This window comes from Oncorhynchus clarkii, unplaced genomic scaffold (genome assembly GCF_045791955.1).
Source record: "Oncorhynchus clarkii lewisi isolate Uvic-CL-2024 unplaced genomic scaffold, UVic_Ocla_1.0 unplaced_contig_9596_pilon_pilon, whole genome shotgun sequence".
Classification (NCBI taxonomy): Eukaryota; Metazoa; Chordata; class Actinopteri; order Salmoniformes; family Salmonidae; genus Oncorhynchus; species Oncorhynchus clarkii.
This window is the reverse complement of record NW_027257954.1, coordinates 362,501-385,018: the sequence shown is the minus strand read 5'-3', so window position 1 is coordinate 385,018 and position 22,518 is coordinate 362,501. Positions and strand designations below refer to the sequence as shown.

Genomic DNA, 22,518 nt, shown 5'->3' with positions numbered 1-22,518 from the left:
TCATATACATTTTTACATGGAGCATAAACCCGAGCCTTATAATGAGATATAAAGGCCCAGTCACAGAAGCACATCTGATTGCTATCATGCTTAGCTGGGCTGCCGACTTGATGTCCCCAAGATGATTGTTTAATCAGTCGTCTATCATGCAACAACCTTCACCTGTGGTCAATGGAAGAACCCTGTGGAGGGGGTCTCGTTTGGTCTGGTCTCGTCTGCTCTGGTCTCGTCTGCTCTGGTCTTGGAGACAAACTGGGTTTAAATTCTATTCACAATTATTTCAAATACTTGTTTTATCTGTGCTTGATTGAGCCTGCCTGGTTTAATTGGGCAATAGAATAATCTCAAAATGGCAAACCCTCAAACCCATCTGGCACTCTAGGCAGACTCAGTCAACCCCCCCCCCCCAAATAGTTGAAAGATGTTGAATAGTATGTGAACCCAGGTCTGCTGTGAGCGGATTGGAAAGGGAGAAAACATTCAGGATCCTATCTGAGGGGGGGGGGGGATCCTATGATAACGTCCTCCAGGGACACATCAACATTTAATTGGCCTGTCTGTGTGCTGCTTGGACGCAGCTCAGCTCAGCATTCCATCCAGGCCTTGGAGTGAAAAGATCCCAAATGACACCCTATTCCCTATGTAGTGCACTACTTTTAACCAGGACCCATAGGGCTCATAGGGCTCTGGTCAAAAGTAGTGCACTACATAGGGAATAGGGTGCCATAGGGCTCTGGTCAAAAGTAGTGCACTACATAGGGAATAGGGTTCCATAGGGCTCTGGTTAAAAGTAGTGCACTATATAGGGAATAGGGTTCCATAGGGCTCTGGTCTAAAGTAGTGCACTATATAGGGAATAAGGTGCCATTCGGTAGAGTAAAGCATCTGGTGTGGGAGTGGAGGCACTGTGGACTGGTGTGGAGCTGACCTGGGTTCATCTGGTGTGGGAGTGGAGGCTCTGTGGACTGGTGTGGAGCAGGCCTGGGTTCATCTGGTGTGGGAGTGGAGGCTATGTGGACTGGTGTGGAGCAGACCTGGGTTCATCTGGTGTGGGAGTGGAGGCTCTGTGGACTGGTGTGGAGCAGACCTGGGTTCATCTGGTGTGGGAGTGGAGGCTCTGTGGACTGGTGTGGAGCAGACCTGGGTTCATCTGGTGTGGGAGTGGAGGCTCTATGGACTGGTGTGGAGCAGGCCTGGGTTCATCTGGTGTGGGAGTGGAGGCTCTATGGACTGGTGTGGAGCAGGCCTGGGTTCATCTGGTGTGGGAGTGGAGGTTCTGTGGACTGGTGTGGAGCTGACCTGGGTTCGATTAGTATTTGTTTTCTTTTCAAATACTTGGAAAGTTCAGATAAGCTTGCCTGGCGCAGTGGAACCAATGGGATAGTCCCAACTCCCGACAGTGTCATCCCTGTCCATCTGGCAGTCCAGGCAGGCTCAATCAAACCATTAACAAATACTATTTGAACCCAGATCTGGTGTGAAGAGGGGGATTTCTGACTCCTGTCTGTGGAGGGTGTATATATAATGTATATCTGGTCTGCACGTCTCTTCCCCACGGCTACTGACTCCTGTCTGTGGAGGGTGTATATATAATGTTTATCTGGTCTGCACGTCTCTCCCCCACGGCTACTGACTCCTGTCTGTGGAGGGTGTATATATAATATTTATCTGGTCTGCACGTCTCTCCCCCACGGCTACTGACTCCTGTCTGTGGAGGGTGTATATATAATGTTTATCTGGTCTGCACGTCTCTCCCCCACGGCTACTGACTCCTGTCTGTGGAGGGTGTATATATAATGTTTATCTGGTCTGCACGTCTCTCCCCCACGGCTACTGACTCCTGTCTGTGGAGGGTGTATATATAATGTTTATCTGGTCTGCACGTCTCTCCCCCACGGCTACTGACTCCTGTCTGTGGAGGGTGTATATATAATGTTTATCTGGTCTGCACGTCTCTCCCCCACGGCTACTGACTCCTGTCTGTGGAGGGTGTATATATAATGTTTATCTGGTCTGCACGTCTCTCCCCCACGGCTACTGACTCCTGTCTGTGGAGGGTGTATATATAATATTTATCTGGTCTGCACATCTTTCCCCCACGGCTCTCTGCTCGGGTCAAGCTAGGCCACTTACCATTTCCTGTATATATAATACACTGGGAGTTCCATTTGTTTAAAAAAAAGAAGTGATTTTAGGTTATTTCAACCCCCAGTCACCACTGTCTATTGTAGTGGACACTGGACACTGGACACTGGACACTGGACACTGGACACAACTAGCTGCTACAACCTGTAACAGAGAATCTCTATCTGTCTCTGGGCACCACAGTGTGTTGTCTGGTCAGGCTCTGGGGTCAGTGACATGCTGTTTCATATGACAGAGTCCTTCGCTAATGATTCTCTATTGATTCCATGTCTGTCTGTATGGGTCAGCTCCGTGCTCTACTCCAAATGGCATCAGATTAGCTTTTAGTTACCCAATTAGGAAAAAAACAAGGTGTTTCATTTGAGCGTGTTAAAATCTAGATTGGTGAATTTGTATGTGTAGGGAGAGATTCTGATGAGAGTGTCCGAAAAACAGTTCAATAAAACCCAAACAGATGGTCGTGTTTTCATTTACCTGCAACAGTTGAGTACACGCTTACAACGAGAGGTTTCAAAAGGGTTCTTCTCCTGTCCCCATAGGAGAACCCTTTTGGGTTCCAGGTAGAACCCTTTTGGGTTCCAGGTAGAACCCGTTTGGGTTCCAGGTAGAACCCTTTTGTTTTTTTGAGACAAGATAGTAGCTTCTAAATCAAATCAAATCAAATGTATTTTATATATAGCCCTTCGTACATCAGCTGATATCTCAAAGTGCTGTACAGAAACCCAGCCTAAAATCCCAAACAGCAAGCAATGCAGGTGTAGAAGCACTAAACAATTGGATACCACGAAATTGGGGAGAAAAGGGGTTCTTCGGCTGTCCCCATACCCTTTTGATTCTAGGTAAAACTTTTGAGGTTCCATGTAGAACCCTTTTTTTTTCTCCCCCTTTTCGTGGTATCCAATTGTTTAGTAGCTACTATCTTGTCTCATCGCTACAACTCCCGTACGGGCTCGGGAGAGACAAAGGTCGAAAGCCATGTGTCCCCCGAAACACAACCCAACCAAGCCGCACAGCGCGCATCCAACCCGGAAGCCAGCCGCACCAATGTGTCGGAGGAAACACCGTGCACCTGGCAACCTGGTTAGCGTGCACTGCGCCCGGCCCGCCACAGGAGTTGCTGGTGCACGATGAGACAAGGATTTCCCTACCGGCCAAACCCTCCCTAACCCGGACGACGCTAGGCCTCCCGGTCGCGGCCGGCTGCGACAGAGCCTGGGCTCGAACCCAGAGTCTCTGGTGGCACAGCTAGTAGCGCTGCGATGCAGTGCCCTAGACCACTGCGCCACCCGGGAGGCAAAGAACCCTTTCAAGGTTCTAGATAGCACCTTTTTTTTCTAGGAATGTAGAGTGTAGAGTGGTCATAACTGCCTGTGTTGTTAATGCTACTGTGTTCATGTTCATTTTAAATCCATGTCAGGGGTTTCATTTAGGCCTGGATGAGTAGAACGAGGAACATATTGACATTCTATGTAAACCTAATTCACATTATCCAAAGAACTCTTGGTCAATGTCTCTTCTCTAATCCCCACGTTTGTGGTATTCAACATGACAGTGCTCTTAACCAACTTCGACTGAACGTAATGTATATTGCAGCCTCATTCTCCACATGGTGTGATGGAGGACTAGCAGAACAGAGTCTTAACATTTAAATACCCTCAGCAGGGATTTACGCACCACGCTGGTAACAGATAAATGTTCCAAAAAAGATGAAGCTAGGCCTTAGTCAGGTAGGTGAGCAGCGTGCCGAGAGAGGGAAGACATACGGACAGACATACAGACAGACATACAGACAGGTAAAGGGCTCAGAGGATTCAGGGGTAAGTGCTATCTGCCACAACAGAAGACTCCTCACATGGAGGAGAGGAGAGGGATGAGAGGAGAGAGGGAGGAGAGGAGAGAGGGATGAGAGGAGAGGGATGAGAGGAGAGGGATGAGAGGAGAGGGATGAGGAGAGGGATGAGAGGAGAGGGAGGAGAGGAGAGAGGGATGAGAGGAGAGATGAGAGGAGAGAGGGATGAGAGGAGAGAGGGATGAGAGGGATGAGGAGGAGAGAGAGATTAGAGGGATGAGAGGAGAGGAGAGATAAAACCACTTGAAAGGGCTGCTTGTTTTTGTAGTGTTGTCTGTTCTAATGTATATTGTAATGTAACTGTCATGGAGTCACTTTGTGTTTAATCATTGAGAAGTGAGAGAATGGTTGGGAACAGGTGGAGTAATGACATGCTGATAGCCAAGAGTGGAATAATGACCTGCTGATAGCCAAGGGTGAATAATGACATGCTGATAGCCAAGGGTGAATAATGACATGCTGATAGCCAAGAGTGGAATAATGACCTGCTGATAGCCAAGGGTGAGTAATGACATGCTGATAGCCAAGGGTGAATAATGACATGCTGATAGCCAAGGGTGAATAATGACCTGCTGATAGCCAAGGGTGAATAATGACCTGCTGATAGCCAAGGGTGAGTAATGACATGCTGATAGCCAAGGGTGAATAATGACCTGCTGATAGCCAAGGGTGAATAATGACCTGCTGATAGCCAAGGGTGAGTAATGACATGCTGATAGCCAAGGGTGAATAATGACCTGCTGATAGCCAAGGGTGAGTAATGACATGCTGATAGCCAAGGGTGAATAATGACATGCTGATAGCCAAGGGTGAATAATGACATGCTGATAGCCAAGGGTGAATAATGACATGATGATAGCCAAGGGTGAATAATGACATGATGATAGCCAAGGGTGAATAATGACATGCTGATAGCCAAGGGTGAATAATGACATGATGATAGCCAAGGGTGAATAATGACATGATGATAGCCAAGGGTGAATAATGACATGCTGATAACCAAGGGTGAATAATGACATACTGATAGCCACGGGTGGAATAATGACATGCTGATAGCCACGGGTGGAGTAATGAAATGCATCACATCATGAAGGAATCCCTCTCACAGCTACTGTGTTCATCTGTGGAATCCTCGACTCACAATAGTGTTCCATTGTTCCTCTCGGAATCCTCCACACCCTCGTCCTCACACAGAGAAAATGGATGTATGTGTTCCTATACATTATTCAGATCTCATGTACAGCTGAGTCAGGCTGACAGATGCTCCCATACTCTCGAGGGGGGGGGGGGGGGGGGGGGGGGGGGTGATCGACCAGAGGGTTGCTGGCATCAATATCTCAGGTGCCACATACTGTCGATGTTCCCTTGACAGGAACATAACCCCTGCTTCAGCCTCTCCGACGTTACGTGTGTATATCAACGGGTTGACAAAAGCAGAAGACTAATGTCTATCTGGACTAATAAACATCCTGTCCTCCGTCAACTCAATTCATGTGCAGTGAGTCAGACACTACAAATGGAAAGTACTTAAAGATGGCAATTTGTGAATTTGTAGCTACTTCTGGCAAGGCAGTTGGTGTTAAATACCTCACATTATATTCACATCTAGTATCCAGTCATTATTTAATTGTCTTTTCTGTTTCCCAGGTGGTTTAAATACCTAACATTATATTCACATCTAGTATCCAGTCATTATTTAATTGTCTTTTCTGTTTCCCAGGTGGTTTTAAATACCTCACATTAAATTCACATCTAGTATCCAGTCATTATTTAATTGTCTTTTCTGTTTCCCAGGTGGGTTTAAATACCTCACATTATATTCACATCTAGTATCCAGCCATAACTGTTTAAGGTGTCACCAAATGTCTCTATTCATTACAAACCTGTTTATACACACGGTTAGATAAAAGGAAACACCGTACACCTGTCGACCTAGTCAGCGTGCACTGTGCCCGGCCCGCTACAGATGACGCTAGTGCGCGGTGAGACAAGGACATCCCTGCCGGCCAAACCCTAATCCGGATGAAGCTGGGCCAATTGTGCGCCACCCCATGGGCCTCCCGGTCGCGGCCGGCTGTGACAGTGCCTGGACTCGAACACAGAATCTCTGGTGGCACAGCTAGTGATGCAGTACCTTAGACCACTGCGCCACCCGGGAGGCCCTATTATCATTTTTTTATGTATACATTTGCAAACAATTCTAAAAACCTGTTTTCGCTTTGTCATTATGCGGTTTTGTGTGTAGATTGATGAGGAAACAAAAAATATGTTGTCCATTTTAGAGTAAAGTTGTAACGTAACAAAACATGGAAAAGAGTCAAGTGGTCTGAATACACTGAACACAGAAACAACCCCCAGATGAGTTCCTATCAGGTTTATAGGAGATGTTTACTGAACACAGAAACAACCCCCAGATGAGTTCCTATCAGGTTTCTAGGAGATATTTACTGAACACAGAAACAACCCCCAGATGAGTTCCTATCAGGTTTATAGGAGATATTTACTGAACACAGAAACAACCCCCAGATGAGTTCCTATCAGGTTTATAGGAGATATTTACTGAACACAGAAACAACCCCCAGATGAGTTCCTATCAGGTTAATAGGAGATATTTACTGAACACAGAAACAACCCCCAGATGAGTTCCTATCAGGTTTATAGGAGATATTTACTGAACACAGAAACAACCCCCAGGTGAGTTCCTATCAGGTTTATAGGAGATATTTACTGAACACAGAAACAACCCCCAGATGAGTTCTTATCAGGTTTATATGAGATATTTACTGAACACAGAAACAACCCCCAGATGAGTTCCTATCAGGTTTATAGGAGATATTTACTGAACACAGAAACAACCCCCAGATGAGTTCCTATCAGGTTTATAGGAGATATTTACTGAACACAGAAACAACCCCCAGATGAGATCCTATCAGGTTTATAGGAGATATTTACTGAACACAGAAACAACCCCCAGATGAGTTCCTATCAGGTTTATAGGAGATATTTACTGAACACAGAAACAACCCCCAGATGAGTTCCTATCAGGTTTATAGGAGATATTTACTGAACACAGAAACAACCCCCAGATGAGTTCCTATCAGGTTTATAGGAGATGTTTACTGAACACAGAAACAACCCCCAGATGAGTTCCTATCAGGTTTATAGGAGATATTTACTGAACACAGAAACAACCCCCAGGTGAGTTCCTATCAGGTTTATAGGAGATATTTACTGAACACAGAAACAACCCCCAGATGAGTTCCTATCAGGTTTATAGGAGATGTTTACTGAACACAGAAACAACCCCCAGATGAGTTCCTATCAGGTTTATAGGAGATGTTTACTGAACACAGAAACAACCCCCAGATGAGTTCCTATCAGGTTTATAGGAGATATTTACTGAACACAGAAACAACCCCCAGATGAGTTCCTATCAGGTTTATAGGAGATATTTACTGAACACAGAAACAACCCCCAGATTAGTTCCTATCAGGTTTATAGGAGATATTTACTGAACACAGAAACAACCCCCAGATGAGATCCTATCAGGTTTATAGGAGATATTTACTGAACACAGAAACAACCCCCAGATGAGTTCCTATCAGGTTTATAGGAGATATTTACTCAACACAGAAACAACCCCCAGATGAGTTTCTATCAGGTTTATAGGAGATATTTACTCAACACAGAAACAACCCGCAGATGAGTTCCTATCAGGTTTATAGGAGATGTTTACTGAACACAGAAACAACCCCCAGATGAGTTCCTATCAGGTTTATAGGAGATATTTACTGAACACAGAAACCACCCCCAGATGAGTTCCTATCAGGTTTATAGGAGATATTTACTCAACACAGAAACAACCCCTAGATGAGTTCCTATCAGGTTTATAGGAGATATTTACTGAACACAGAAACAACCCCCAGATGAGTTCCTATCAGGTTTATAGGAGATATTTACTCAACACAGAAACAACCCCCAGATGAGTTCCTATCAGGTTTATAGGAGATATTTACTGAACACAGAAACAACCCCCAGATGAGTTCCTATCAGGTTTATAGGAGATATTTACTGAACACAGAAACAACCCCCAGATGAGTTCAAATCAGGTTTATAGGAGATGTTTACTGAACACAGAAACAACCCCCAGATGAGTTCCTATCAGGTTTATAGGAGATATTTACTGAACACAGAAACAACCCCCAGATGAGTTCCTATCAGGTTAATAGGAGATATTTACTGAACACAGAAACAACCCCCAGATGAGTTCCTATCAGGTTTATAGGAGATATTTACTGAACACAGAAACAACCCCCAGGTGAGTTCCTATCAGGTTTATAGGAGATATTTACTGAACACAGAAACAACCCCCAGATGAGTTCCTATCAGGTTTATAGGAGATATTTACTGAACACAGAAACAACCCCCAGATGAGTTCCTATCAGGTTTATAGGAGATATTTACTCAACACAGAAACAACCCCCAGATGAGTTCCTATCAGGTTTATAGGAGATATTTACTGAACACAGAAACAACCCCCAGATGAGTTCCTATCAGGTTTATAGGAGATATTTACTGAACACAGAAACAACCCCCAGATGAGTTCAAATCAGGTTTATAGGAGATGTTTACTGAACACAGAAACAACCCCCAGATGAGTTCCTATCAGGTTTATAGGAGATATTTACTGAACACAGAAACAACCCCCAGATGAGTTCCTATCAGGTTAATAGGAGATATTTACTGAACACAGAAACAACCCCCAGATGAGTTCCTATCAGGTTTATAGGAGATATTTACTGAACACAGAAACAACCCCCAGGTGAGTTCCTATCAGGTTTATAGGAGATATTTACTGAACACAGAAACAACCCCCAGATGAGTTCCTATCAGGTTTATAGGAGATATTTACTGAACACAGAAACAACCCCCAGATGAGTTCCTATCAGGTTTATAGGAGATATTTACTGAACACAGAAACAACCCCCAGATTAGTTCCTATCAGGTTTATAGGAGATATTTACTGAACACAGAAACAACCCCCAGATGAGATCCTATCAGGTTTATAGGAGATATTTACTGAACACAGAAACAACCCCCAGATGAGTTCCTATCAGGTTTATAGGAGATATTTACTGAACACAGAAACAACCCCCAGATGAGTTCCTATCAGGTTTATAGGAGATATTTACTGAACACAGAAACAACCCCCAGATGAGTTCCTATCAGGTTTATAGGAGATGTTTACTGAACACAGAAACAACCCCCAGATGAGTTCCTATCAGGTTTATAGGAGATATTTACTGAACACAGAAACAACCCCCAGGTGAGTTCCTATCAGGTTTATAGGAGATATTTACTGAACACAGAAACAACCCCCAGATGAGTTCCTATCAGGTTTATAGGAGATGTTTACTGAACACAGAAACAACCCCCAGATGAGTTCCTATCAGGTTTATAGGATATGTTTACTGAACACAGAAACAACCCCCAGATGAGTTCCTATCAGGTTTATAGGAGATATTTACTGAACACAGAAACAACCCCCAGATGAGTTCCTATCAGGTTTATAGGAGATATTTACTGAACACAGAAACAACCCCCAGATTAGTTCCTATCAGGTTTATAGGAGATATTTACTGAACACAGAAACAACCCCCAGATGAGATCCTATCAGGTTTATAGGAGATATTTACTGAACACAGAAACAACCCCCAGATGAGTTCCTATCAGGTTTATAGGAGATATTTACTGAACACAGAAACAACCCCCAGATGAGTTCCTATCAGGTTTATAGGAGATATTTCCTGAACACAGAAACAACCCCCAGATGAGTTCCTATCAGGTTTATAGGAGATGTTTACTGAACACAGAAACAACCCCCAGATGAGTTCCTATCAGGTTTATAGGAGATATTTACTGAACACAGAAACAACCCCCAGATGAGTTCCTATCAGGTTTATAGGAGATGTTTACTGAACACAGAAACAACCCCCAGATGAGTTCCTATCAGGTTTATAGGAGATATTTACTGAACACAGAAACAACCCCCAGATGAGTTCCTATCAGGTTAGTGATCATATATATTTATTTCTCTAACCTAAGAGTTTCCCTTTATCCTTCATCATTGATTTAAAGCTTGTGCCAGATTGTATATAACTTTACATGCCCATATCCTTCCTAATAAACAGCTTCAAGTCCCTATATGGTAGATACTGTAGTATATTCATAGATTTATAGGCATGTAAAGATTACATTGGTACCTATTCTTCTACTTGCAAGGAGGAACAAACACTACTGTGTTTGTTGGCCTGGGCATTGAGCCTTGTCTTCTCAACTTCTCATTGTCTTCTCAACTTCTCAGTGTCTTCTCAACTTCTCAGTGTCTTCTCAACTTCTCAGTGTCTTCTCAACTTCTCATTGTCTTCTAAACTTCTCCTTCTCTTCTCAACTTCTCATTGTCTTATCATCTTCTCATTGTATTATCATCTTCTCCTTGTATTATCATCTTCTCATTGTATTCTCATCTTCTCATTGTATTCTCATCTTCTCAACTTCTCATTGTCTTCTAAACTTCTCCTTGTCTTCTCAACTTCTCATTGTATTATCATCTTCTCCTTGTATTATCATCTTCTCATTGTATTCTCATCTTCTCATTGTATTCTCATCTTCTCAACTTCTCATTGTCTTCTCAACTTCTCATTGTCTTCTCAACTTCTCATTGTCTTCTCAACTCAAAAGGTGGCAATGTAGTAGTGTGGTTCTGGTGACTAGTTTGTAGTTCAACTAACATAGAATGTAGACCAAGTAAATGGTGAAAGTGCTATGCAACAACCTTACAAATAGTTTTGCGCCAATCTCAGATGGTAGTATTTCACCATACTACTGGAACGTCGTCTGTCCATAGCTGGAGAAAAAAAGAGTACCACTTTACATGTGGTTGTTCTTATTGGCTACAAGAAACACCATGCTGTTACATGGTACTAAAAAGTAAGAGCAGCTTCATGTAAAGAAACAAAGTCACATTCTCTTCCTCATAGCAGCCTGCATATAGAAACAGCAGATAGCATCCATATCCAGCTATAGCCTAGCTGCGCTAATGTAATCCTAAGAGAATGTCTTCCACTGACTGTTCTTTCCATCGGGACGGCAGGTGAATATCTAGCTATAGCCTAGCTGCGCTAACGTAATCCTAAGAGAATGTCTTCCACTGACTGTTCTTTCCATCGGGACGGCAGGTGAATATCTAGCTATAGCCTAGCTGCGCTAACGTAATCCTAAGAGAATGTCTTCCACTGACTGTTCTTTCCATCGGGACGGCAGGTGAAGCTGATTGATTCTCCATCAACTGAGAGATCAAACATTTACTGACTCTTAACAGTCTGCAGCACCTGTCTTTTTGAGAGGAAATGTCGATGCCGTCATCGACTTAGAAACGCTAGCCTGGAATCCCATCTGATTTGCTCTGTTTCACAATGATTTTACATGAAACAAAGTTTATCAGTTGGGATTTCAGGCTATAAACATGCCCTCCCCCCTCCCTCCCCCCCTCCATCCTTACTAGTTAAAAATGGTGTCTCAAAAAGTAAGGCAATATGACTGACATTTAAGAACCTTCTTTGTCTATAACGGTTTGGTTTGCAATATGCTATTCTACAACAATATGCTATTCCACAACAATATGCTATTCCACAACAATATGCTATTCTACAACAATATGCTATTCTACAACAATATGTTATTGGACAACTATATGCTATTCTACAACTATATGCTATTCTACAACAATATGCTATTCTACAACTATATGCTATTCTACAACAATATGCTATTGGACAACAATATGTTATTCAATATGTTATTGTGTTATACCAGAATGGGTTGTCTTTGTGGACGTCTGTTCAATGTCTTTGTGTGATTAACCTGGCTGATGTGTAGTACCGTAGTGGCACTAACACCTGCTGGGGATTGTATCTGCCTCCCAAATCTTACCGTACTCCGTCTGTGGTCCACTACCTTCAATCAGAGTCCTATGGGCCCTGGTCAAAAGTAGTGCACCAAATAGAGAATAGGGTGCTATTTGGGACAAAGTCTGTATTCAACATGTTAATCATCAATACTCAAACTGTAACTGAATGAGTCAGTATTAATGATGGGTCTACTGTTGTTCTGTTTCAGTTCCAGCTCCCAGAAGATTACGTTTTAAAGTACTGGGGACGAGCAAATTACATGTATCCTGGAAAGAGCCGAAAGGGAATGTCGACGGCTATAGAGTTTTATACCAGAGTGAACCAGGTAAGAGTTCTAATCATCTGTCTATGCCTTTAGTTGATGTAGATAGTATAAAAATATACTCTTGGTAGATAGTGTGGTCTACAGCTTATCATGAGGTACACTTCCCTCAGGCGAGCAATACCTCGAGACTTCCTTAATATTAGACATCGCACAACAGCTGTTATTGACAAATAGACAGAGTCAATAACAGTAACATGCCAAGGTGCTGAATGCATCCCAATCCTATTGCAAATATTATGCGCCCTTACTGACGTTGGCCAGTAGTAGGCACAGCTCTTAATGAATGGAGAAACAGTGTGGTCATCAGCTTCACGAGCAAATGATGAGTGGAGTATTGCTGTTAATACAACTGTATTACCAGACGTAGCTGTTCTGTCCTGCCGACGCACAGAAAACGCAGCCAACTGTATATTATCCATGTCGTCGTTCAGCCACAACTGTGTGAAACATAAGATTTTACAGTTTTTAATGTCCCGTTGGTAGGATAGTCTCGAACTGAGATCATCCAGTTTATTCTCCAGTGATTGCACGTTGGCCAATAGAACGGTTGGTAGAGGCGGGGAACCCAGTCGCCGACTAATTCTCACAAGGCACCCCAATCTCCGCCCCCTGTATTTCCGCATTTTCTTCATGCGAATGACAGGGATTTTGGGCCTGGTCTCGGAGAACCAGTATATCCTTTGTGTCGGACTCCTTAAATAAAAAATCTTTGTCCAGTTTGAGGTGAGTAATCACTGCTCTGATATCCAGAATGTATTTTCAGTCATAAAAGAGGGTAGCAGAAACATTATGTACAGAATATGTTACAAACAATGTAACAAAACCACACAAAATAGCACAATTGGTTAGGAGCACGTTAAACGGAAGCTATCCCCTATGGCGCCATTATGAATGAACCCAGGGTAATAATAATGAATGAACCCAGGGTAATGATAATGAATGAACCCAGGGTAATGATAATGAATGAACCCAGGGTAATGATAATGAATGAACCCAGGGTTATGATAATGAATGCACATATGGTCCTGATAATGAATGAACACAGGGTAACGATAATGAATGAACACAGGGTAACGATAATGAATGAACCCAGGGTAATGATAATGAATGAACCCAGGGTAATGATAATGAATGAACCCAGGGTTATGATAATGAATGCACATATGGTCCTGATAATGAATGAACACAGGGTAACGATAATGAATGAACCCAGGGTAATGATAATGAATGAACCCAGGGTAATGCTAATGAATGAACCCAGGGTAATAATAATGAATGAACCCAGGGTAATGATAATGAATGAACCCAGGGTTATGATAATGAATGCACATATGGTCCTGATAATGAATGAACACAGGGTAACGATAATGAATGAACCGAGGGTAATGATAATGACTGAACCGAGGGTAATGATAATGACTGAACCGAGGGTAATAATAATGAATGGACCCAGGGTAATGATAATGAATGCACCCAGTGTAATGATAATGAACGAACACAGGGTAATGATAAAGAATGAAAATAGGGTAATGATAATGAATGAACACAGGGTAATGATAATGAATGAATCCAGGGTAATGATAATGAATGCACATAGGGTACTGATAATGAATGAACACAGGGTAATGATAATGAATGAACCCAGGGTAACGATAATGAATGAACACAGGGTAATGAAAATGAATGAACCCAGGGTAATGATAATGAATGAACCCAGGGTAATAATAATAAATGAACCCAGGGTAATGATAATGAATGAACCCAGGGTAATGATAATGAATGAACACAGGGAAGAGTTGGCTAAACACACTGGACCACAGAATACATGTTTTTGAAAAAGAGGTTTATTTGATCTTGAATGAAGTTAAACACCCCAATACAGCTGAATGAATGAATCTTGACAACTCCTATTGCCATTGACAACATTGAGTTGATAAGACAGCACCAACAGTTGTGGGAGCCGGCTTAGAGAGTTTTAGGAAATATTTACCCTGGCTGTCTGTAAGGAAGGTCAGTGTTGTCTGACAAAGCCTGTCAGACATCTTGGAATAAACAATGAGGACAGAGATCACACACACACACACACACACACACACACACACACACACACACACACACACACGCACACCGGTCCACCCTCCCCCAACCTGCTGTTCAGTGAAAAGTCATTCTGTGGTCTATTGACCAGCCCCTCTGGGGCCCCCTCCCTTTGTTAAAGACACAACAAAATAATTTGACCTGATGTGTCGTTGATTGATCCCGGACTTCCTCCTGGGAGATCACCTGTGCGTTAGTTGCACAAATCCACTCCAGTTCCAATGTTCCCTAATGTTCCACCTCGGGGAAGCCTACAGGTTTCTGACTAATTAGAGATGCTGGGGTTGGAGCAGGACATATGATTGTTTGGGTTTCAGGGCTCGATATATACGCTTGTCAGCTTGCCCCGGGGGGGCAAGTGAAACAAATAGTTGTACAAGCAGATTATAGATTTAAGTTGTAAAACAAAAATCACAATATCAAACAATTAGGCTACTTAAATCAGAATCAGATCAAAGTGTCCTCTGGATGCAATGTTTTGCTCACTGTCCTCCCAATCTCTGCAGAGCGCATCGGAGTAGCATTTCTGTCGGCCTGCATTGATCGGCACCAGGGGACTTTCAATCATCTAGTTGCGAGATGTGTTTTTTTGAGATCAAAGCGAGCCGTGTTTGCACATTTGTTGATTAATAGTTGCTAGGGAGTTATTTGCCTGTTTCTAGCAGATTTTTGGTCAGCATGGTGTGCATCACCTGGGTGTGTGGCAGTGGGCCATTGAGAGAGAGAGAGAGAGAGAGAGACACTAGATAATCAGCTAATCTACACAATGTTTTGAATTGGCTAGTTAACTATGTAACTATTCGCATGTATTCATATACTGTCCCACATCCTAAAATAACTTTCCACCAGCTCTCCTGTGGAACCACAAATGGCCAGGATGCAGTTGTTACAGGGTGCACCGTTGATGAAACCAATGCTGCAGACTCTGCTTGTAAAATCGTCTCTCAAGCGCTCACAATTGGCTAGGATCGTCCTCTATTCAATAGTGACCATGAAATTATGACAAAGTAAAACAATATTCTTAGAATAATCTCATTGGGTGGCCAGGAGAGACCAGGAGAGATACTGGGTGTGTAGGATGGCCAGCCCTTCTCCTGTAGAGACCAGGAGAGATACTGGGTGTGTAGGGTGGCCAGTCCTCCTCCTGTACAGACCAGGAGAGATACTGGGTGTGCAGGGTGGCCAGCCATCCTTCTGTAAAGACCAGGAGAGATACTGGGTGTGCAGGGTGGCCAGTCCTTCTCCTGTAGAGACCAGGAGAGATACTGGGTGTGCAGGGTGGCCAGCCCTTCTCCTGTAGAGACCAGGAGAGATAGTGGGTGTGCAGGGTGGCCAGCCATCCTTCTGTAGAGACCAGGAGAGATACTGGGTGTGCAGGCTTTTTCTCAAGCCCTGCTCGAACACACCACATTGTAAAATAAATCAGCTGCTCAACAGGATAAGCTGACTCTGGTGTGTTTGAGCAGGGTTGGATAAAAAGCCTGCACCCCCAACAGCTCTCCAGATGGAGTTCGGACCACGTGTTTTATACTGTAGCCGATCAGTGCAGTTTTTTTTTACTTTGCGGGGGGGTAAGTGCCTTGCTCAAGGCCACAATGGCAGGAGATATACTACATGGGATCAGAGACCAGCAGCCTTCCATTGACAATACCAGTGAGACCAGCAGTCTTCCATTGATAATACCAGTGAGACCAGCAATCTTCCATTGACAATACCAGTGAGACCAGCAGTCTTCCATTGACAATACCAGTGAGACCAGCAGCCTTCCATTGACCATACCAGTGAGACCAGCAGCCTTCCATTGACAATACCAGTGAGACCAGCAGCCTTCCATTGACCATACCAGTGAGACCAGCAGTCTTCCATTGACAATACCAGTGAGACCAGCAACCTTCCATTGACCATACCAGTGAGACCAGCAGCCTTCCATTGACCATACCAGTGAGACCAGCAGCCTTCCATTGACAATACCAGTGAGACCAGCAGTCTTCCATTGACAATACCAGTGAGACCAGCAATCTTCCATTGACAATACCAGTGAGACCAGCAATCTTCCATTGACAATACCAGTGAGACCAGCAGCCTTCCATTGACCATACCAGTGAGACCAGCAGCCTTCCATTGACCATACCAGTGAGACCAGCAGCCTTCCATTGACAATACCAGTGAGACCAGCAGCCTTCCATTGACAATACCAGTGAGACCAGCAGCCTTCCATTGACAATACCAGTGAGACCAGCAGCCTTCCATTGACAATACCAGTGAGACCAGCAGCCTTCCACTGACCATACCAGTGAGACCAGCAGCCTTCCATTGACCATACCAGTGAGACCAGCAGCCTTCCATTGACCATACCAGTGAGACCAGCAGCCTTCCATTGACAATACCAGTGAGACCAGCAGCCTTCCATTGACAATACCAGTGAGACCAGCAGCCTTCCATTGACAATACCAGTGAGACCAGCAGCCTTCCATTGACAATACCAGTGAGACCAGCAGCCTTCCACTGACCATACCAGTGAGACCAGCAGCCTTCCATTGACCATACCAGTGAGACCAGCAGCCTTCCATTGACCATACCAGTGAGACCAGCAGCCTTCCATTGACCATACCAGTGAGACCAGCAGCCTTCCACTGACAATACCAGTGAGACCAGCAGCCTTCCACTGACCATACCAGTGAGACCAGCAGCCTTCCACTGACCATACCAGTGAGACCAGCACTTCCATTGACAATACCAGTGAGTCCAGCAGCCTTCCACTGACCATACCAGTGAGACCTGCAGTCTTCCATTGACAATACCAGTGAGACCAGCAGCCTTCCACTGATAATACCAGTGAGACCAGCAGCCTTCCACTGACCATACCAGTGAGACCAGCAGCCTTCCACTGACCATACCAGTGAGACCAGCACTTCCATTGACAATACCAGTGAGACCAGCAGCCTTCCACTGACCATACCAGTGAGACCTGCAGTCTTCCATTGACAATACCAGTGAGACCAGCAGCCTTCCACTGATAATACCAGTGAGACCAGCAGCCTTCCACTGACAATACCAGTGAGACCAGCAGCCTTCCACTGACCATACCAGTGATAATAGTGAAGGTGAAGTGGCTCCTGGCATCCCCTTTCTGGCCCATGGTGTTACAGACCTGTTTTTCAAGTGACTTGAGCTTTCTGACACGTCAACATGATGTCCTACATGTCTGAAGGACAGGTGGCTAAAAATGTTAGTGTCAAACCCTGGGTTTGTATCAGCCATCAGCCGGCCTGGTCTCCTGTTGAGCTCTCTGTCTCTGGGACTAATGAGGTATAATACTGTTCCTGTTGAACTCTCTGTCTCTGGGTCTAATGAGGTATAATACTGTTCCTGTTGAGCTCTCTGTCTCTGGGACTAATGAGGTATAATACTATTCCTGTTGAGCTCTCTGTCTCTGGGTCTAATGAGGTATAATACTGTTCCTGTTGAACTCTCTGTCTCTGGGTCTAATGAGGTATAATACTGTTCCTGTTGAGCTCTCTGTCTCTGGGACTAATGAGGTATAATTCTGTTCCTGTTGAACTCTCTGTCTCTGGGACTAATGAGGTATAATTCTGTTCCTGTTGAGCTCTCTGTCTCTGGGTCTAATGAGGTATAATACTATTCCTGTTGAGCTCTCTGTCTCTGGGACTAATGAGGTATAATTCTGTTCCTGTTGAACTCTCTGTCTCTGGGACTAATGAGGTATAATTCTGTTCCTGTTGAGCTCTCTGTCTCTGGGTCTAATTAGGTATAATACTATTCCTGTTGAGCTCTCTGTCTCTGGGACTAATGAGGTATAATACTGTTCCTGTTGAGCTCTCTGTCTCTGGATCTAATGAGGTATAATACTGTTCCTGTTGAGCTCTCTGTCTCTGGATCTAATGAGGTATAATCATTTTCCTGTTGGGTGTAATTAGGTATAATACTATTCCTGTTGGGTCTAATGAGGTATAATACTATTCTTGTTCAGATCACTGACCTAACCCAGTGTCCACTGTTTATCATAGTGACTGGGAGAGAGACCATTCTCCTAACCCAGTGTCCACTGTTTATCATAGTGATTGTGAGAGAGACCATTCTCCTAACCCAGTGTCCACTGTTTATCATAGTGACTGGGAGAGAGACCATTCTCCTAACCCAGTGTCCACTGTTTATCATAGTGACTGGGAGAGAGACCACTCACCTAACCCAGTGTCCACTGTTTATCATAGTGACTGGGAGAGAGACCACTCACCTAACCCAGTGTCCACTGTTTATCATAGTGGCTGGGAGAGAGACCACTCACCTAACCCAGTGTCCACTGTTTATCATAGTGACTGGGAGAGAGACCATTCTCCTAACCCAGTGTCCACTGTTTATCATAGTGACTGGGAGAGAGACCATTCTCCTAACCCAGTGTCCACTGTTTATCATAGTGACTGGGAGAGAGACCACTCACCTAACCCAGTGTCCACTGTTTATCATAGTGACTGGGAGAGAGACCACTCACCTAACCCAGTGTCCACTGTTTATCATAGTGACTGGGAGAGAGACCACTCACCTAACCCAGTGTCCACTGTTTATCATAGTGACTGGGAGAGAGACCATTCTCCTAACCCAGTGTCCACTGTTTATCATAGTGACTGGGAGAGAGACCATTCTCCTAACCCAGTGTCCATTATTAATGTTTTGTACTCTCAGTGTATTTTGACACATTGGTTATGGTTACATCATAATGATTTCCTTTTGCCATTTGTTTGATACAAAAGGTTACATTAGACTTGTTTCAATTTCCAGAACGTCTAATACCCTTTAATTAAAAGTGCAATTTCTCTGATCTTGATCGTGCTGTTTCCTGTTGGTGCTTCAGCATTAATCTGCTGAGTCATCACTTCCAAATGCTAGATCCATCCCCTAAATCTCCCTCCTCTGTTCTCTCTCTGCCTATAGATGCTAGATCCATCCCCTATATCTCCCTCCTCTGTTCTCTCTCTGCCTATAGATGCTAGATCCATCCCCTAAATCTCCCTCCTCTGTTCTCTCTCTGCCTATAGATGCTAGATCCATCCCCTATATCTCCCTCCTCTGTTCTCTCTCTGCCTATAGATGCTAGATCCATCCCCTAAATCTCCCTCCTCTGTTCTCTCTCTGCCTATAGATGCTAGATCCATCCCCTAAATCTCCCTCCTCTATTCTCTCTCTGTCTCTAGATGCTAGGTCCATCCCCTAAATCTCCCTCCACTGTTCTCTCTCTCTGTCTCTAGATGCTAGGTCCATCCCCTAAATCTCCCTCCTCTGTTCTCTCTCTCTCTCTGTCTCTAGATAATAGATCCATCCCCTAAATCTCGCCCCTCTCCCCCCTCTCTGTCTCTCTCTCGCTCTCTCTCCCTCTCCATCTCCCCCTCTCTCTCTCTCTCCCTCTCCTCCCTCTCTCCCTCTCCTCCCTCTCTTTCCCTCTCCATCTCTCCCTCTCTCTCTCTCTCTCTCTCCCTCTCCCCCTCTCTCCCTCTCCCCCGAACACTCCCCTCTCTCTCCATCTCCCCCCTCTCTCTCCCTCTCCCCCTCTCTCTCCGAGGAGAGGAGTGAACAGGGGAGGAGAAGAGAAGATAAAAGGAGACAGGACAGGAGGAGAGAGGAGAGGAGGGAAGAGGAGTGAACAGGGGAGGAGAAGAGAAGATAAAAGGAGACAGGACAGGAGGAGAGAGGAGAGGAGGGAAGAGGAGTGAACAGGGGAGGAGAAGAGAAGATAAAAGGAGACAGGACAGGAGGAGAGAGGAGAGGAGGGAAGAGGAGTGGACAGGGGAGGAGAAGAGAAGATAAAAGGAGACAGGACAGGAGGAGAGAGGAGAGGAGGGAAGAGGAGTGGACAGGGGAGGAGAAGAGAAGATAAAAGGAGACAGGACAGGAGGAGAGAGGAGAGGAGGGAAGAGGAGTGAACAGGGGAGGAGAAGAGAAGATAAAAGGAGACAGGACAGGAGGAGAGAGGAGAGGAGGGAAGAGGAGTGAACAGGGGAGGAGAAGAGAAGATAAAAGGAGACAGGACAGGAGGAGAGAGGAGAGGAGGGAAGAGGAGTGAACAGGGGAGGAGAAGAGAAGATAAAAGGAGACACGACAGGAGGAGAGAGGAGAGGAGGGAAGAGGAGTGAACATGGGAGGAGAAGAGAAGATAAAAGGAGACAGGACAGGAGGAGAGAGGAGAGGAGGGAAGAGGAGTGAACAGGGGAGGAGAAGAGAAGATAAAAGGAGACAGGACAGGAGGAGAGAGGAGAGGAGGGAAGAGGAGTGAACAGGGGAGGAGAAGAGAAGATAAAAGGAGACAGGACAGGAGGAGAGAGGAGAGGAGGGAAGAGGAGTGAACAGGGGAGGAGAAGAGAAGATAAAAGGAGACAGGACAGGAGGAGAGAGGAGAGGAGGGAAGAGGAGTGAACAGGGGAGGAGAAGAGAAGATAAAAGGAGACAGGACAGGAGGAGAGAGGAGAGGAGGGAAGAGGAGTGAACAGGGGAGGAGAAGAGAAGATAAAAGGAGACAGGACAGGAGGAGAGAGGAGAGGAGGGAAGAGGAGTGAACAGGGGAGGAGAAGAGAAGATAAAAGGAGACAGGACAGGAGGAGAGAGGAGAGGAGGGAAGAGGAGTGGACAGGGGAGGAGAAGAGAAGATAAAAGGAGACAGGACAGGAGGAGAGAGGACAGGAGGGAAGAGGAGTGGACAGGGGAGGAGAAGAGAAGATAAAAGGAGACAGGACAGGAGGAGAGAGGAGAGGAGGGAAGAGGAGTGAACAGGGGAGGAGAAGAGAAGATAAAAGGAGACAGGACAGGAGGAGAGAGGAGAGGAGGGAAGAGGAGTGAACAGGGGAGGAGAAGAGAAGATAAAAGGAGACCGGACAGGAGGAGAGAGGAGAGGAGGGAAGAGGAGTGAACAGGGGAGGAGAAGAGAAGATAAAAGGAGACAGGACAGGAGGAGAGAGGAGAGGAGGGAAGAGGAGTGAACAGGGGAGGAGAAGAGAAGATAAAAGGAGACAGGACAGGAGGAGAGAGGAGAGGAGGGAAGAGGAGTGGACAGGGGAGGAGAAGAGAAGATAAAAGGAGACAGGACAGGAGGAGAGAGGAGGGGTCCTGAGATCAAGCCCCACCCAGTATGTTGGCTGACTGGCAACTAAGGTGGTTCATGCAAATGAAGTTTGGCTAAACCAATGGAAAACGATTTACTCTTAAATGCACTTCCTCAAAATGGGTTAACTGACTAAATGGATCTGAAACTTTGTCTGGATTTGTGGTTGACCACGATTCACCTGAATATGACGGGTGAAGGAAAAGGTCTCGGTTTCGGTAAAGAAGTTTGTAATTTCTGATATCTGGGCGTTTGCGTCCGTAGTAGATTTCATAATGGGCAGAGCCTCAGGGCAGAAAGATCCAGACCCCAAATGTTTCAAAGATAAGATGTGTGTCTCATGTGTACCCGTCCTTAAGCTTTAGAGACGATGCTGAGGTGTGCAGCTTGAGCTGTGAGGGATCACACAAGGTTGTCACACCTGGTCCCCACCCTGATATGGGGAAAAGGATGGCGTTTTGGACGCAAACCTGGTCCCCACCCTGATATGGGGAAAAGGATGGCGTTTTGGACGCACACCTGGTCGCCACCCTGATTTCTCTCTCCAACCTACAACAGGCGAAGAGTACAAGGAGCTGCGCGTTTCCAAGGGGGACCATAAAGTGGTGATCCAGGACTTTGATGCCATGAAGGAGTACCACGTCAGGGTTCTAGCTGTGAGAGGGAACCAGCAGAGCAGAGCACTACAAGGGAAGTATGCCGGTATGTATCAGACTGGTTCTATGTCCTTTTGTTCCACTTATAGTATGCAGGTATGTAACAGACTGGTTCTGTGTCCTTTTGTTCCACTTATAGTATGCCAGTATGTAACAGACTGGTTCTGTGTCCTTTTGTTCCACTTATAGTATGCCAGTATGTAACAGACTGGTTCTGTGTCCTTTTGTTCCACTTATAGTAGGCCAGTATGTAACAGACTGGTTCTGTGTCCTTTTGTTTCACTTATAGTAGGCCAGTATGTAACAGACTGGTTCTGTGTCCTTTTGTTCCACTTATAGTAGGCCAGTATGTAACAGACTGATTCTGT

The 22,518-nt window shown here is 44.9% G+C and overlaps 1 protein-coding gene across 1 annotated transcript in view; it reads left to right on the top strand.

The window, feature by feature from the left end:
• LOC139394234 (collagen alpha-1(XIV) chain-like) overlaps window positions 1–22,518 on the top strand; it is a 229,138-nt gene that overhangs the window by 5,715 nt on the left and 200,905 nt on the right. Inside the window, exons 3-4 of the mRNA XM_071142256.1 lie at window positions 12,173–12,289; window positions 22,053–22,196. Coding sequence (XP_070998357.1) covers window positions 12,173–12,289; window positions 22,053–22,196 — 261 coding nt within the window. The remainder of the gene's footprint in view (window positions 1–12,172; window positions 12,290–22,052; window positions 22,197–22,518) is intronic.